At 31.8% G+C, this 17,621-nt stretch overlaps 1 protein-coding gene across 2 annotated transcripts in view; it reads left to right on the plus strand.

Annotated features, from left to right (window-relative positions):
• The first annotated feature begins 1,609 nt into the window (after positions 1 to 1,609).
• LOC107449561 (kelch-like protein diablo) overlaps positions 1,610 to 17,621 on the plus strand; it is a 43,278-nt gene continuing 27,266 nt past the window's right edge. Inside the window, exons 1-4 of one of the 2 annotated variants that reach the window (XM_071186033.1) lie at positions 1,610 to 2,182; positions 8,896 to 9,249; positions 10,878 to 11,049; positions 14,369 to 14,555. In XM_071186033.1, coding sequence (XP_071042134.1) covers positions 8,951 to 9,249; positions 10,878 to 11,049; positions 14,369 to 14,555 — 658 coding nt within the window. In that variant the 5' untranslated portion in view covers positions 1,610 to 2,182; positions 8,896 to 8,950. The remainder of the gene's footprint in view (positions 2,183 to 8,895; positions 9,250 to 10,877; positions 11,050 to 14,368; positions 14,556 to 17,621) is intronic. The other variant, XM_043051428.2, reaches the window with a different exon arrangement.

Below are 17,621 nucleotides of genomic sequence, written 5' to 3' on the forward strand. Positions count from 1 at the left end.
CCGACATAAAATCAAACACCATCTGCGGTTTACAAGTTTTACAAAAAGGTTTACAAGTTTGTAGGATAGCAAGTTTGTTGTTAATAAGAAGGAGAAAATGTTTAAGAAATCGTTCTTCAAATGTTGGGCGAGTTTTGTTTCGGAATAATTTACCAATATTCTAAATCTGTTTATCCTGTTCTTTTGCCTATTCCTTAGTCAAATTTTGCTTCTTATTTGTTGCTGAAAGAAAAAACATCCTACTCTACCAATGATTCTCATAAAACTAAATGAAAACTTAATAAATAGTAGCCTGAAAATATCCACACCGCTTTTTTTAGTATGGATGGTGTTTTTAGTAGAAATGTAAACAATAACAATCTCAAACTGTATGCCTGCTCTAGTTCCGGTTAGAAAGTTTGCAGCTGCTTACTACATGTTATTCTGCGAGGCGATATTTTCAAACGGATCATTTTGTTTTGAATAATAAGAAATAAATTAGATGATTTCTGAGCTCAAATCTACCGTATTTCATAGGATGTTAATGTTATTAGGTAATTCTGGTGAGTTTGAAGTAAAAATTTTTTTCAGTTATTTAGAGATATATTGTTAAAAAAGGTGACATGGTTGCTAGATTTTGAATAACTCGCTTTTTTGGCAGTCTGGATTTTGCCTCTTTCCTTAAGTTTATTACTATTTGTTCGTGTTGCAAGCTGTGCAACACCTTACGTCAGTGTTAGCATATTGTTCGAGGAGCAAGATAAAGTTTAGTAATAAGTATTTAAGTACCACGTTTGCAAGAATCTTAAGTCCCGCGGTGGACTGATCGATAAGACACGGTTCCCAACAGATCACCGAAGTCAAGCATCACTGGCTGCGGTCAGTGTGCGGGTGGGTGACCACTTGGATCAGTCTGCGTAGGGACCGAGGGTGTGCGGTATTGGTCCTCGTTAAACTGTGCTACCGTAAAGTGCTCGACTTCGCGCGCAGGTCGTCGGGCTACCGAAGCGGGGGTGCCATCCCCTCCGCAGAGGATCAAAATTGCGATAGCATGTCTTCGGATCATCCTCTGGGATGTTTCCCAGACAGTCGCCAAAAGCCCATTGTGCAGCTCTAGTGCGACGTAAATTAACAACAGCAAGAATCTTAAAACACAATGATCACGTTGTGAGATGGCTTTAAAATACACTGGAAACAGTAACTCGGAAGTATAGGCGGCATACAGCTTGCAGCTCTTCTTAGTGTCGAAAACACCATCCATTCAAGTGCTTTGAGTCCCGCAGTGGACTGATCGTTAAGACACGGTTCCCAGCAGATCACCGAAGTCAAGCATCACTGGCTGCGGTCAGTGTGCGGGTGGGTGACCACTTGGATCAGTCTGCGTAGGGACCGAGGGTGTGCGGTATTGGTCCTCGCTAAGCTGTGCTACCGTAAAGTGCTCGACTTCGCGCGCAGGTCGTCGGGCTACCGAAGCGGGGGTGCCATCCCCTCCGCAGAGGATCAAAATTGTGATGGCATGTCTTCGGATCATCCTCTGTGATGTTTCCTAGACCGTCGCCAATAGCCCATTGTGCAGCTCTAGTGCGACGTAAATTAACAACAACAACAACCAATCAAGTACTTTGATCGTGAATATGAAAGAAATTTATTACCTCCAAAACTAATTCAAAATTGCCAATAACAAAAAAAGGTTGAAGTAGCAAAATCTAGTAAACATGAATAATGATAAAGTGATAATGATGATAACGAGCATAAAATCAGTCTGCTGAATGCGCGATTTTTCTTCTTCTTCAGTTTAGTTATCAACTAAGAAGCTGGCAACATCTTCTGAAATTGAATACCGAATTGATTACAATTGATTGTTTGTTTAGTGTTCGGAAGATTTTCAAATATGAAAGTGAGATGGAAGAAAATGTGATATTTTTTTAAAAATAAAACTCTGAAATGTTAAATATTACCTGGACAATGAAATTAAGAAAAAAATGTACAATGTTTATTTAATTATTAATACTAAGCGTGGCATTAATCCTCAAAATGATATTCATAAATTAGTTCATAAAAGAAATTTGTGCCATATCAGAAATCAAATCAAACTGGAGTCCGACGAGTTTGTTTACGTGGAGCATACTCATTCTGTCGAAGTTGGTTTCAGTTTAATTTTTTTTAAATAAATTGAACTGTGTGCATCCTCTGTTTTTTTGTAGTGTTTCGGAAATAATGAGATTTGTATAAATGAATTAATATCCCATTTATATTGTTTCTTAAGTAGAATCGTTGCTTTTCAATTATTCTTAAAATAGAAATATTGTTTCCTTTGTAGTTTTTTCTTTTATCGCTAAACTACACAAAATACATTAATGGTAGTACAATATGTTCTACTGTGGATACTATAAGACTCTGCTGGACAAAAAACTTTGGTTTCCTGAGTGAAAGGCACTCTTTTTTTAATCAAAAAATATCAAGCTTTGAATTAAAATTTTACAGTGGCAATTTAGTTTAAGTGAAAAGAAAAGATAAAAAATTAATTTAATGAATTTCTCAAGAAATAAAAATTGAAGTTTTTTTCAGCGTTTTAGTCAATGAAGTATCATAGAACTGTTTATGATTTTTATAATGAACTTTAAAATACTGTATTGTGTATTACAAATCACATATTATATTATTAACACACACATTTATATTATTAACAGCATACTAATTTTTATCTCCAAATGCAGTGAAATATGCATACTGAAAATAATCATTACGCAGTTTGATGCTGAGAATGTTCAATAGATAATTAAAATTGTAGTTTTGCACATCCAATCATATAAGCACTAGTTAATCATAATTTAAGAAATGAACTTAATTTTTATTCACCCATTTAGAATTTTCAACTTTGAATCAATCATCATCGTTAAAAAAATTTAATAAGAGAATAAACAACTTTGAAACTGTTTTGATATAGAAGCTGAAAATCATGTAAAAGCTTAATTTTCAAAAATTAAAGAACCTAGTAACCTATAGAACTTCTGGAATGAATTTTTGGGAAAATATTTGTCTAGATTTTTTTGAGAGGTACCTATTTTGTGAAAATTTAAACATAGTTTGTGAAAATTAAAAATTTTATTAAAGAATTGAAGCAAAAATATGGGTTTATCATTTCTTACGGGATACAAAAATAAAATTTTAAGTGAAAGTATTTTGTGAAATTTTTCCTAAAGTTGAATTTGTGAGGGTACGGCTAAACAGTAGCAAATTTGGCCCCTGTCACTGCTTGCTCATTACGTTCATTTGTGCTTTAATTCAAGAAAAAACTGTAAAATATTCACGCATCTCAGGAATATTTCTTTCAAAACTGAAATTAAAAATATGCAAATGTTTAGAAATAATAGAATTTTATACATCATAGTAGTTAAGAAGTTATGAAAATTAATGCTGTTTATAAATGTAAATACAATATGTGATTAGTATATGTTTTGTTAAATGAGTTGATCGATATTTTCACAGTTCTTCATATAATGCTAAAATTACATTTTACATACATAAAATATTGACCAATTTTATATTTTTTTTCCTTGCTTTTTACATAATTAAAAATGATATTTTAGCAAGCTAAGATATTTGATACTATTATTTAAACTCGATTGAGTCATTCGAAAATGATTTTAAATTTCTTTTTATATGAAAGTTTCTTCTAGTTGGGAGATTACTTCAAGGGTGACACACACACATTTCAACTTTTTCGTATTAATAGGCAAACCTTTTTATTCTTTTGAAATTAATTAAAAAAATATTTCATGCATCAAAGCTTTGTAACATCATTTATTAAAGTTCTGTTTTTATGTGCAAATGACATGAAACAGTTCAAAATAAATAATGTTTCTGCCAGATTTGTTAGATTCTCAATGTCCTATTCTGTTTTCTTTTCTATGAATCGGTGAAACATTTTTTTTTCTCTTATTAAATTTATTGCGCCTAAATAAGTATAGTTTTAGCTCACATGATTTAAAATAGGGTGGACTATGTGTGTTTTGAAAATAAATATTGTTTTTAGGAATACTTTTAAACTTATTGTGAATCATAATATTGTTTGGTTGAGCTTAAAAAAGTGCCACTTGGTGAGTGCCCGGAGTGTAATACTGAAATTTGTTATCCTTACGATAAAACTCTGCCCGTGTACTTGATATATCTTTATGTTTATTATGAAAATAGCACAAATATATGTAGAAAAGTTACAGATTTGTGAAAGTGTTTTTGTCCTTTTTTTTTTTATTTTAATGTTTAAAAAAATTACTCTTATGTTGCATTGGTTGGTCTCGTAAAGGTATTAAAAAAATTAAGAGCTATTAATTATTAGTTTGATGACTTTTTTTTAGGTGGAAAGATCTCACCAAATTAGCATTTTTTTTTTTAAAGTTACTAGTTTTTTTTTTTAATATTTAAGCTTTTTGTACCTTTATAATTGTTACCTTCATATTCCTTCATATAATTCTTTACAGCCAGATAATAGAGTAAAATTATAATTTGGCTTTTCCATTTAAGGCAACGCTTAATTGCTTCTCTTACCAATTATATTGGAGGAAAAAAAAATGCAAAAAATTAACATTTTTTTTTTTTATTTCATTGAAAAATACAAGGAACTAAAACAAAACATAATATGCAAGTTCAAAGTTGAAATTTTAATTTTTTTATGTGTAAAAAATATTTAATTGATGTACTATCAGTTTACTATCCCACATTATTTCAGCCAAATGATAAAAGTTAAATATCAGTCTTTGTATGTGTTCACATCTTCATCATCTGAAAAATCATCTGCATTACTTTCGCTCACGAACGTCATTTTTTGACCCTTTTTTTCTCTTCCTTCTACCCTTTTTTTCTCAATGTAAAATCAACAACCATCGTAAATACATTTGTACAAAACACGTCTGCAGTCCCACAAACAGCAAAACCAGAGCTCATTCTAGGCAGGGTAAACAGGGCGCAGCACCCTGTTGCCCTTATAATCAAAATAATCCACCCTGTTGCCCCTGAAGTAAATTAGTGCCCTGATGTAATAGACTCCATACCCTTTCTTTCTTCAACCATTCTTTATTTTTTCCCCAAACTCTACAGGGGATTTCTTAAACTTTTGTTATTTTTAACTCTTTTTATTTAGTTTGTCATTGCTGTCAATACATAGATTTATATGGGAAAGGAAAGATAGCCATGAAACCCCCTTGTTGCACTTGTCTTTGAAAGTTTGCAGTTACTTCCATTATCTTTAAATCATAATTATTATTAATCATTTTAATTATTAAATCATAACTACAGACACCTAAAAACATACATTTATTATCTTATCAATATATGCACGCATTTTAAATAAATTACTTGTACTTAGCTTATTAATTCGATAGATATGTTAATTTATTAATAAAAATTAGTAATTAATACAATTGCTTTGCTACTTTTTGTAAAGTAAAAAAAAAAAATTCTTTTACTAATTGACAATGTTTTTTAATAGAACGTGTAAAGCCCATAGAAAGAAATTATTGCCTTTTTAGAATAATAATGCCCTTTTTTTAAACTTTTGCACCCTGCCCTTTTTTTCTGCCTAGAATGAGCTCTGGAATATGAGTAATTCAGTCAAAATTTACAATGCACTACAGTAATAATAGTGTTGAATGAATTACTATAAGAAAACCATCAAAATAAATAAATAAATTACGTTTCATATTTAATCTATAGGAATCCAATGTATATAAAATGCATCAAAATTTTCAATAAAATTAATTTATGGTTTGGTTTTAGAGCTTTCTTTAGAAAAAACTTGCTTTTATACCCATTTTACCTTGTTTTACATAGAGCAATTAGTTGTAGTTCTAACCAAAAAGTGGAAAATGTACAGTGAAATTAATCAAGTTGATGCCTGTCTAAGTTGACTTCCAGCATCAAGGAACAAATTTATACCATATATAACAGGAGGCAAACTTTTTACAACTAGACCACCTATCTATCTTTCACATTGACTACTAAAATAGTTGAATTTGTTTAGTTTAGAAGTATTATTGAATACTATTCTGAACTCTTCATAAGTTGACCAGAAAAAGAAATTTTTTTATTAAATCATTTTATGTACTAGAATTTCATTCTTTTGTTTAAATAATATTAAAAGCAAATCTAAACTTCTTTGTCAGCTGACTATATGGAAAAACTATAAGCACATTTGTAACAAGTTGGTTTGTNATACCTACAGTAAACACGTGGTTGCAGAGAAATGTGTTCTGAAAGGGGTTCCGTGGTTCGGAGGGGTTGTGTTCTGTTGTTCGAAAAGGTTCTGAACAATGCCTACTGGTAAATAGGGAAGCTAGATAACGGGGCAAGTGTTGAAAATAATGAAGATCCAGGAAGAAAAGTGAAACTGATTTTATTCTAAATGACGTAATTCGAAGCTTTTTCCAAAATGCGAGAATTTTTGCGAATTTTGAAATTGATTTATAGAGTGCTCGAATTTCTCGCGGTAATAATTTTTTAATGCGAGAAAAGAAAAAAATATGTGAGATTCTCGCGCTGTAGTGAAAACACTGTTTTAACCCACTCAATAGTAATTGTTTGATCAATTTGGTTAGCTAAAATAAGCCCAACAGCAGAGTTGGCAAGGTTTAGGGCAGAATGGATTAATCCACAGTTAAAACCATGGTTTGAACCATCCTGTCCAAAGCCCCTTTTTTTAAACCTTTGCATTTATTCTTATCCAGACCATTTAATCGAGGTTTTCATCACAGAAAAACAAATAATTAAGAAATGATCACCCTTCTACCAAAGCAGTGTGAAGTTTCTAAAAATTAAGAGAATGCAAACAAGATTCATTTTAGAATTTAAAAAAGGTAAAGGCTGCTGGAAAAAGGAAAAGACGACTAAATGTGCCCACCGAAGAGAAAACTTGCACGGAAATTGTAAATCGAGCGTGTCAGAAATTCATTACTCGAAACTTTGATAAGCCAGAGATGATTGTGCTCCAGAAAATATCCGGATTTCCAGATTTTTCTTTAACCACGATCCGGAATTCCAAGGTCCAGAGATTTCAAGATATGTTAAGAACTTATATTTTTTATTTAAACTTCATTCCATTTTTTTTATTTATTTTTTATTATTTGAAAACAGCAATGATTTCAATTTAAAACGACATTAATTTTTTCAACTGTGTCATTGATGATTTTACTCAAGAAATTTTCAAGATTTCTGAGTTTTGCTCACAATCACCCCTAATAAGCTTAATTTGTTGAACCCCTCAACAAATTTATATTTTGCCATTTAAAATTATATTCTTAAAAATGATGCGAAAAATTGTATACCTTACAATTCGATATTTTTTTTAACCATTACTAAATAAAATAATATAGAATAATAAATATTTACTAAAATGTATTTTTTTTTCATGAAATTATCTTTAGCTAAACGAATTTTATAATTGTGTGAAAAAATTTTAATTTGTTTACAAAATTCTCAAGATACAGTGAAAACCGATCCAACTCAGATTGCTTCTACCCCCTATATTTTGGGGGTCAGAAATCCGATTCCCTCTAAAAAAAAGATACATTTATTCCGAGAAAGTACGTTTTTGTGTCTGATTTTGAATTTCCGTCCACTCTTATTAATTAGCATATTTGAAGTCATTCCCTCGAGCCTTTAAGACTGAGTCCTAGACCGTGAAGTTCCGATCATCAGATCAAAAGTTATTCAGGGTGGTCCATTCTTTTTTGGCTCACTGTACACTACTACAAATGTAAATCCAATACTATTAAGTATAAATGCTCAAAACGACTTTTAAGTAATGTTATATAAAGATTATAAAATTAAATTTATGTATTAAAATAGTTGTTGTTTTTTTAAAAAACAGTAAAGAAAAATTGTGGAAAAATTTTAACTTTCTGGAAGTATTTTATTTATTTAAATTTAAGCTGATTCTATTGGTAAACAATTATTAGTCTTATAGCTAAACAATTGAATGAGTCATTTTTAGTTTTTTTCCGTTTTGTCTAGTTTTTCCAGAGTCCTGGCAAAAAAATAAAGCAGGGATGATTGTATTCCAGGGTTACCCCGGAATTCCGGGATTTTTGTGTCATCCCTCCAGGTCTAGAAACCAATAGCAAGGCATGTGATTTTTTGCTCAGAATGCCACATATCTCGAGACCATTGATTTGCGGGCTTCCACGCATCAGAACTCATAATCCGATAAAATTTTAGCCGCAATTTAAAATTTAAAGTTAGAAACAAGTTCTACAATCAATAGTTGAAATCTTCACTGAATCGCGTTAACGAGATGTTTTCAAATATGTGACCTTCTGCAATTATAATTTTTGGTTAGTCGGATTTTCATAGTTTTTAATGTTTGAAAATAAGCCAAAATCCTCAAATATCGAGATTCACATTGTGCAATTTCCTAATTTAAAAATCATGCATTGCGATTCATATTCAAGGGAGTTTAAAATCGGGTGTCGCTATTCCTATTCACTGGTTCTAAAAAATCATGTGCATCGTGATTTGTATCTTTGCCTTTTTAAAATCTAATATCCTGATTAATATTAATGCGATTTTTGATGTGATGTGTAATAACCGTATAGATTTTTTGACGGCTATTGAGGTATTAAAGAAAAGTTTAAAGAAAAATAAATTTCCTTTCAACTTTAATAATTTTGATGTTTTGATTAAAGACATTTTAAAAAAATTCTATNGTGCATCGTGATTTGTATCTTTGCCTTTTTAAAATCTAATATCCTGATTAATATTATTGCGATTTTTAAACCCAATATCGTGATTGATTCTTGTAATAACTAAATTTTTTTCTTAAATTAGTTACTATAAAAGTGTGATATTCTTCATTGATGAGTTATTTAATTATTAAAATATTATATTAACTATGAATAGTGTATAAATTTATATATTATCTAGTTTTTGCACATAAAATTTTCAGTTTATGTCACAATTTAATTGATTATTTCAGGCTATGTTCACGAGTGAGATGGCTGAAAGTCAGCAGAGGGATATAGTACTGAATGGAGTTGAGACATCTACCCTCAAACTTCTCCTGGATTATGCTTACACTGCAAGGGTTCCCATCAACAAAAACAATGTTCAGGCTCTTCTCTCTGCATCCAACCTTTTAGAGGTTTTGCCTGTGAGAGAGGCATGCTGCAGATTTTTGGAGAGGCACATGGACGCCACCAATTGTCTCGGCATTCACTGTTTTGCTGAAGCTCATGCGTGCGAGAATTTACAAAGGAAGGCTAAAGAATTCACTCTTCGGTAGGACACTTTTACCTCAATTGGCAGAGATTATTCTTGTAAAGATGTGTGCTTAATCAGCACAATTTGCAAACACTTTGTGGATTAAATTTAATTTTAAAACTTTTTATTTTTGTTTCATTTTCACTTATTCTCAGCTAGGCACGAATGGCTTTTACACCAACAATTCATAATTAGCTAATCATAGTGCGTAGCGTTTTTGAAGAAGGTGCTTATTTTCGATTTTCTTTTTTTAAAAGCCCTTCAGGGGGCTTTTTTCATTGGGTGTTTTTAAAAAGTGCTTCATTTTCCCTTTTAAAACTGAGAATTTTTTCTTTACCGTGTCGATATCTGCCATGTATTGTGCAAAAGCGTGCTTTTCTTCACATCGTTCTATTCAACGTTTTCACAATTTATTCGACCACAATCTAATTCGGCATACCGTCGGGCCATAGCGTACGAAATCGCCAATCATTTTACGTATTTGATGAAATACTCATGTGCAATTCTGCTGCATTTTGCAAGATATTCTCAATTTCGGGCATAATTTTACACCCTCTGATATCGAACCTAATATAACCTTTTATAAAGGCTTATATAATCATAAAAAGAGTTCTTTGTCAGAAAATTTTTATTGTAATCATGTAAAGTCTTTGAAAATTATCTTGCATTTTCTTAATATATATAGTACTTTAAAATATTTTTTGAGTGTTTAAAAAGTACTTAAAAGGTGCTTATTTTTTGTTGAAAGATTTGGCTATGCACCCTGCCTACTTATTCTCAGTTTTTTCTGTTAAAAAAATTTTTCTCCATTTGATCTTTTTTTTAAAAAAAATACTAGACATGTTTCTGCTAAAAGTTCCTTTGTGGATAGGTTTGTTTTGTAGATATACTTCCCAACAGGTCTGCATAATATACACGGATGCCATTTGTGGAAAATTTGTCATTTATTGCAGAAATTTTTTTAGTATTGCTCATTATAAAAAAAATTGCTCATTATAAAAAAAAACAGTCAAAATACCCCACAGTCAATATTTTTCACCATCATGGAAAAGTTTAATTGCTTGTTTAGATTTTTAAAAAAATCAAAATTCATCACTTCTACCCCAGAGTCATTCTGAGGGAGAGTAATGAAAGAAAGTGCTTTTCTTTCTCTGCTTTGTGCAGCCGCACTTTCTCCGCGATGACGTCATTGCATTTCACTTTAAACCATCAAGAATTGAACAGGCCGCAATTTGTGTTTCTTCAGGCCTAAGAACATTATTTTTTTTTTTGTAAGCTGTTGGCGCACTTGCTGTTATGTTTTATTTTCAAGTAATGTTGCAAGATTTTAAATATGGAAAAAATTCTGCATGTTTTGTTAAATTTTGAACACAGTTTTTGTTGCTTTTTTTTAAAAAATTAAAATGAATCCTTTTAAAAAATGAAGCAATGGTTGAGGAAAACCGTTCACTGTATTATAGCGGAAAATTTGAAAATTATGTTCACAGAAGAAGACTTTAAACATTTTAAATACATTAAGTGGGTGTGAAAGGACAGACATTTACTAAAAAGATATGTTTTTAACAAATTTAATGAAATGAATAACAATAATGTGTCTTAAAATGATAAATTGAAGGAAAAGAAGTTTATTTGCATTTATTTTGCAGCAGGTTTAGTGATGTGATGTCCAGTGATGAGCTCCTCTCATTGTCACAAAGCAAGTTCATTGAACTCATATCCAGCGACCTGCTGAATGTAGAAAAGGAAGAGACTGTATTCGATGCTGTTCTCATATGGCTGAATCATGATTCAGTCAACAGAAGTGAAGACTTCCATTTGGTATATTTTTATTTTTGATCACCATCATTTTTTGAGAGGTACCTATTTTGTGAAAGTTAAAAATTATATTAAAAAATGAACACAAAAATATGGATCATCATTTCATACGGGATATTTAAAAAAAAAAATTTTAGGAAAAAGTATTTTGTGAAACTGCCGTTTTTACTTAAAGTTGAATTACTGAAGGTACTGCTGAACGGTAGTAAATTTGCCCTGAACAGACCCCTGTTTTTGGTGTAAAATAATACAGTAGCAACCGATATAAAAGAAAAATTTATCCTACTTCAGGACAGAAGCCATATGGGTCCTCTGGCAGCCCAATTAAAATTAGCCTTGTTATGAAAGTTGTTAGGAGAACAGTTTAAGAAAGAAAGCACTAAACAGCTTGTCTGTAAAGGACAGAGTTAGAACCATGCCAATATGGTGTCCCTGGAGAAAGCATACCTGCCAAGTCTCCTGTTTCTTACGACTATCTCCTGTTTACCTGTATATTCTCAAATTTCTTCGTATTTGTTAAAGAAATTTTAACAAAAAAAATTTTTTTGACCATCAAATATCTGCTGATGGCAAAAATACTTGACTTATTCCTCAACAGATTGTGCTATTGCCAGTACTGTGGTATATTGAGCGTTTATTGTTAAAGAAATTATAAATAATGGCTTAAAATTTTTTTCTTTGGGTTAAGATTTATATACATATTTTTTACTTCGCTAAATGTAATTATTTCCAATTTTGAATTTCTCTTTTTGATTTACATGATTATGCGTGATGTTATAAAACTTCACTCGCAGCCTAAAAATGTTGCTGGTAAAATCTCCGTTATTTTATTTCTCCAATGTTGGCATGTATGGTGAAAATCATGTCCAGTCAACAGTCTAAAGTTGTGTAGCAAATACAGAAAGCACTCATTTTAGTATTAGCATTTCTTTCAAATTCGCAATTACCTTTTAAACTTACAATTTATAAATAGCAATCGTGCAACACGCTTAGGAGTAACATGCTATAAGCAGTTTCTTGCATAAAAACCAGGTTATTTGATGTCTGTCCTATTTCGGGTGGAAAAAAGTGATTCATTAGAAGTGAGTTGCATACTATCACTTAAAAATGTCTAACTACAAATTGTCTATATACACCTTACGGCTTACGAGAAAAGCATTTTATTAAATGTAAGTTCAAAATACAACTGTGAATACTTCTGCGATATTAAATGGTGTGTAAAATGCTCATTTTCTGAATTTGCCTTTTTATCTCTGTTGGTGATAAACTGAAATAATTTTTTTTAAAAATCCGATTCCTATAGTATCTCGTGAGAATTTATTGAGTTATCGAGCTTTAAATGCTTCCACTTTAATTATGACCACTCTGTATTTAACTTATTAAATTAAAGTGAATGGAATTATAATTATAGTAAAATTTCATGTATTTCAAGTGTGAGGAAATAAACAAATTTCAAATACTTGAGCATCAGAAATTTCAATTATCTATAGTACTTACTTTTCTGTAATTTACTCATATTTCTTTTAAAAATAATAACAATAAAGACTAAATTTAGTAAATGGGAAAAAAAGATAAGACAAGAGCTAAAAAAACATTTTTTTTCAACCAGAATAAAAAAAATTTAAAATAAAAGTTTTAAGAATTTGTTCTTACTTTTTTTAAATAGCAATAATGGAAAAAAAACTACTATAATAATCAATAAAAATTATTGAAGAAATAAATGATTAAAAATGCAAAGTTTCAAAAAATTTAAGAGAGGAGCAGAAAAAATATTTTGTTGTTAAACTCTTACTTAATCATGATTTTAAAAATTTCTTTTAATTATTTGATTAAAAAATTCTTGGTTTTTGCTTATTACCATATTGACTTGTCAGAATAAAAAATAAGATAATAATAAAAATTAGAAGCACAGCTAATAATAAATTAAAGAGAAAAAGAAAAGAGTGGTTTGAAAATATTTAAAATTAATAAGAGACTGAATAATAATGAGATAGAAAAAAAGGATGGAAAAGCAAAATGAAGAAGGGGGAAAATATCATTTTTATTTCTTTTACTCTAACTTTATTATCCATTTGTTGTCCTTGAAAAATTGTAATTTCAATGAGGAAAAAATTCAAGAGATTGTGGGGAGAGTTTTCATTGACAATGTTAACATTCATTTATGAAAAGGTACTCCAACATAGAATCAAGTTAACATGTCTTATGTACTAGGGAATTGGAATTGTATTTTTGTAGTGGCAAATATATATACACTATAGTACTCCCCCACCAGAATTTTATCTGTGGTAGAATTCGTTGAACAGATACCACTAGTTGATTCAGTGCTGTTTTGTGAGAAGCCGGGAGAGCTGTATTAAGTTTTTGGTCACTCCTGTGTTGCCTTTAGCAGTCGAGTGAATATGTTGTACGTTATGTGTGAGCGAGACTGAGTAGCAACAGTGTGAGGAGATGGATAATGTTACAGTCACAGGGAGCAAGTCAACTTTTCAAGTGAACAATCCATCAAAGTAGGCATGTTCAAATTGAAGTCGGAGTTTTCTGTCAAGGTAGGCGTGTTCAGATTGAAGTGGGGGTTTTGGTCAAGGTAGGCATGCTAACATCACGTCCGGCTCACCAAGAGTAGCTAACGACAATGTCAACCTTCATTTATGAAAAGGTACCTCCCACAGAATCAAGTTAACATGCCTTATATACTATACTAGGGAATTGGAATTTTATTTTTGTAGTAATAGATATATACACTATAAGATCATCAGAAAAAAAAATCTCCTTTTTTTCTTATCTCTTACTTTACTATCACCTGTTTCAAGGCTGTAATGTTAAAGTTTTTTTTATATGTAATATAACCATATTTTCCAGAAAAAGCATGGTGTCAAAACAAGAATACTATTATGAAACAAACTACAGTCAGTGGCGAGACAGCCCATAGAGGGCCAACACCTACTGTACCCATCTCAGTTTTCTTGACCTTTGGTCTCTGGGTTGCAAGAGCAGATGTTCCAGTTGGGTGGTCAACCCAATGCGGATCCCCCAGTGTTTAGTTCCCGAGCATGCTCGGTTCTCATTTTATCGACCCACCAAAGCGACGAAAGGCCGAGTCAGCCTTGCCCGGCCCAAGGATCGAACCGAGGACCCGTGGCAAGACAGTGCGAAGCGCTACCATTCATCCACTGGGCGTCATTATGAAACAAAAGGTCATCACAATCAGTAAGTTAAAGGGGGGATGTCATAATGGTTTTCCATTAAAAAACATGAAAGGTAAATAGAAGACTGAATAAAAGCTATAAAGTGAAGAGATGCTAAGAATTTGAATTTTTTCTAGGTTTTAGAAGAAGTCCGTTTACCTTTGATGAGTCCTTATTATTTGCACGATTGTGTGGCAACAGTCCCAGCTGTAGCCACGTCTACCCACTGCCAAAAACTTCTTGAGGAGGCCAAGTTGTACAACTTGCTTCCGGACCGCAGACACCAGACAACATCTGTGAGGTTCAGACCTCGGAGAGCTTTCGGTATGTGCCTGCTTCTTTCTCAGAAATTTCAATGAAAGGAACGTCACAAAATGATAAAATTATTGCAATTTCTAAAATATTCAAAATTGCAATAATTTTATCACTTTATAAAGTTCTTTTTTTTTTGATTTTTGAAATTGTAATAATGATAAAATTATTGCAATTTTGCAAAAATTTGTCCCGCAGTGGGTTGATCTCTAAGACACGGCTCCCTGCAAAACGCCGAAGTCAAGCATCACTGGCTGCTGTCAGTGTGTGGGGGTTGACCACTTGAATCAATCTACGAAGGGACCAAGCGTATGTGGTATGGGTCATCGTTAAACTGTTCTACCGTAAAGTGCTCGACTTCGCAAGCAGGTTGTGGGGCTACCAAAGCAGGAATGCCATCCCCTATGTCGACGATCAACATTTCGTTGGCGCGTCTTCGGATCGTCCTCAGGGATGTTTCACACACCCTCGCCAATAGCCCATCGTGTAGCTCTAGTGCGACGTAAACGATCTACAACAACATCAAAAATATACAGTAGTTATAGGACACATGATTATTAAATATTAGATATATACAGGGTGTTTATAAAGTCCCGAACCTATTTTGATGTTTAATAACTCATAAAATAATAAAGATAGATTAAAATTAATAACATACATGGTTAGATAGACTCATAAAGTTTCATAACCCTTGTCAATGAACTTCCACGTGTGCCCCTTTCATTGCACGGAGAATATCAAGTCGATAGTCAATTTCACGCCAGGTAGCGGCAAGCATGTCGGCATCCACAGAGGCTATTGCGGTTGTAATTCTGGCTTTTAGGCCATCAATGTTCGACACGATCCTCCTGTAAACATTGTCCTTTATAAATCCCCAAAGAAAAAAGTCCAGCGGCGTTATATCAGGTGATCTGGGTGGCCAAGGAATTGGACCTCCTCGCCCAATCCATCTTCCTGTAAAATGGTCATTCAAAGAACTACGAACGATGATACCCCAATGAGGTGGTGCACCATCTTGTTGCAAAAAGACATGTGGCTGAAGCTCTTCTAGTTGTGGAAATACGAAGTTTTCCAACATGTCTAAGTATACGACTGATGAGACATGCTTGCCGCTACCTGGCGTGAAATTGACTATCGACTTGATATTCTCCGTGCGACGAAGAGGGCACACGTGGAAGTTCATTGACAAGGATCATGAAACTTTTTTAGTCTATCTGACTATTTATGTTATTAATTTTAATCTATCTTTGTTATTTAATGAGTTATTAAACATCAAAACGGGTCCAGGACTTTATAAACACCCTGTAGAATAATTATCGTTTTGATGAATGAATTACTTTAATTTTGAGTATTAAAGTAAAAGATTCTTTTACCTAAAGCATAATATTAATCTCTTGTTAATATTTTTTTTGTGAGCAGTTTATATTTATGGGTTTTTTTACATTGTCTTGTACCATATTAATGATTTTTTTAATTACTATAAATAATTGTATATTAATAAATACCATAGCTGACATTAAGTTCTTCGAGTTTTTTTTTATTTTCAAAGAGAGCTCTCTTACAATAGAATATTTGTCATTTATAGACGTATTTGCTCAACCCATTATTTGTTTGGGAATTTAAATACGTATTGAATAATGAAGTGAATACCATTTACAACAATGAGTTAGGAATGAAGAACAAGTTTGATTTATTCTTTATTCAATTTCATAGTTTTCATTTCATTTTTTAGAATGTATTATTTTTACTTGAATTTAGTTTTAACCTTTTGTTGTTTGAAATTGTTTAACCTCTGTATAATATTCAAGAGTAAGCTATACTGATTAAAACTGTGTCATTCAAACGCCTTTTTAACACTTATGAATTGAATTTACTCATGCAACATGTTATCTGAGTTTAATCATGTTAAAGAATATTTATCTTGGATAAGAATTAAAAGTGTTGAAAATGTGTGCTATCTGTTACAAATGATAAAATTAGTTAGGAAATTCAGGGGGAAATCAAGGAATTTTTTTTCCAGCCTTATTCACTATCTGAACTAAAGAGATTTTGGGCAATTTAAATTTATGCATCCTTTAAATAAATACTAATGCATTGTTCTACAAGTTTATGAACAAAATTATGTTTAAAAAAAATATTTTGTTATTAGTGGCTGACTGAAAAATTTAAAAAAAAATATATAATAAAATAAAAAAACAGCATTATTAGCCATAAAAATAAAGGTCAGTCTTCTACATATGTTTTTCAAAATGTTCTAAACTATTCATCCGGCAGAAAAACGTTATTGCTTTTGTTGGAAATTTTATTAATGTCACATTTTATAGGCTAAACTTTTTTCACTTGCATTTATTCCATTTATGATATTTTATTTTTGTTAAGACATTTACTGTTTGTCTTAGATAGGTACTCTGCCAGACATTCGTCTGGAACTGTGGCGGTGACTATGGTAACGAGGTATGATAATTTCAAGTAGGGTTGCGGGATCCCTCTTTAGGACTGGTTTCGGCGAGAGAAGAGACCTCCTTCCTAAAATGCCCTCTTCTTGTTTCCATAGCACCAGACTGTCGCAGACTTAGTGGCGGTCAGAGTACCTATCTTAGACAGAAAGTAAGCAGAACTCCTGCAAGACCATCACTCTTTATTGCTTTAAAATATTTCATTCAGGGCACTATTCTTACAATTCTGCAAAATTTCAAAACTGTTTCTGATCATTTTAAATTTTGTAGCAATTAATTGTAATATTGATAGATCTAATATCGTTTGTGTTTTTAATTTAATTATCTCAAGAATGCCCAAAATGTATTCATTTGTTTGACCAAACATTTTGAAAATTCTGTTTAATTCTGTCTGAAAATTTTTAAACAAAGACCTGAATAAATATCAAGTATGAAAATTTAAACAATACTAATTTAGGAGGTGTTCAGGGGATAGAGTGCTTGCCTTCCAATGATGTGATCCAAGTTTAAATCCTGTCAATGATGTAATATTTGAATCCCAGTTCAATATTACAAGCATGAATTTTTTTTGCCAATTTTGACGTATGCTTGGAAAAACCATCAGATGACAACAGTAGGTTGT

This window comes from Parasteatoda tepidariorum, chromosome 9 (assembly GCF_043381705.1).
Source record: "Parasteatoda tepidariorum isolate YZ-2023 chromosome 9, CAS_Ptep_4.0, whole genome shotgun sequence".
NCBI lineage: Eukaryota > Metazoa > Arthropoda > Arachnida > Araneae > Theridiidae > Parasteatoda > Parasteatoda tepidariorum.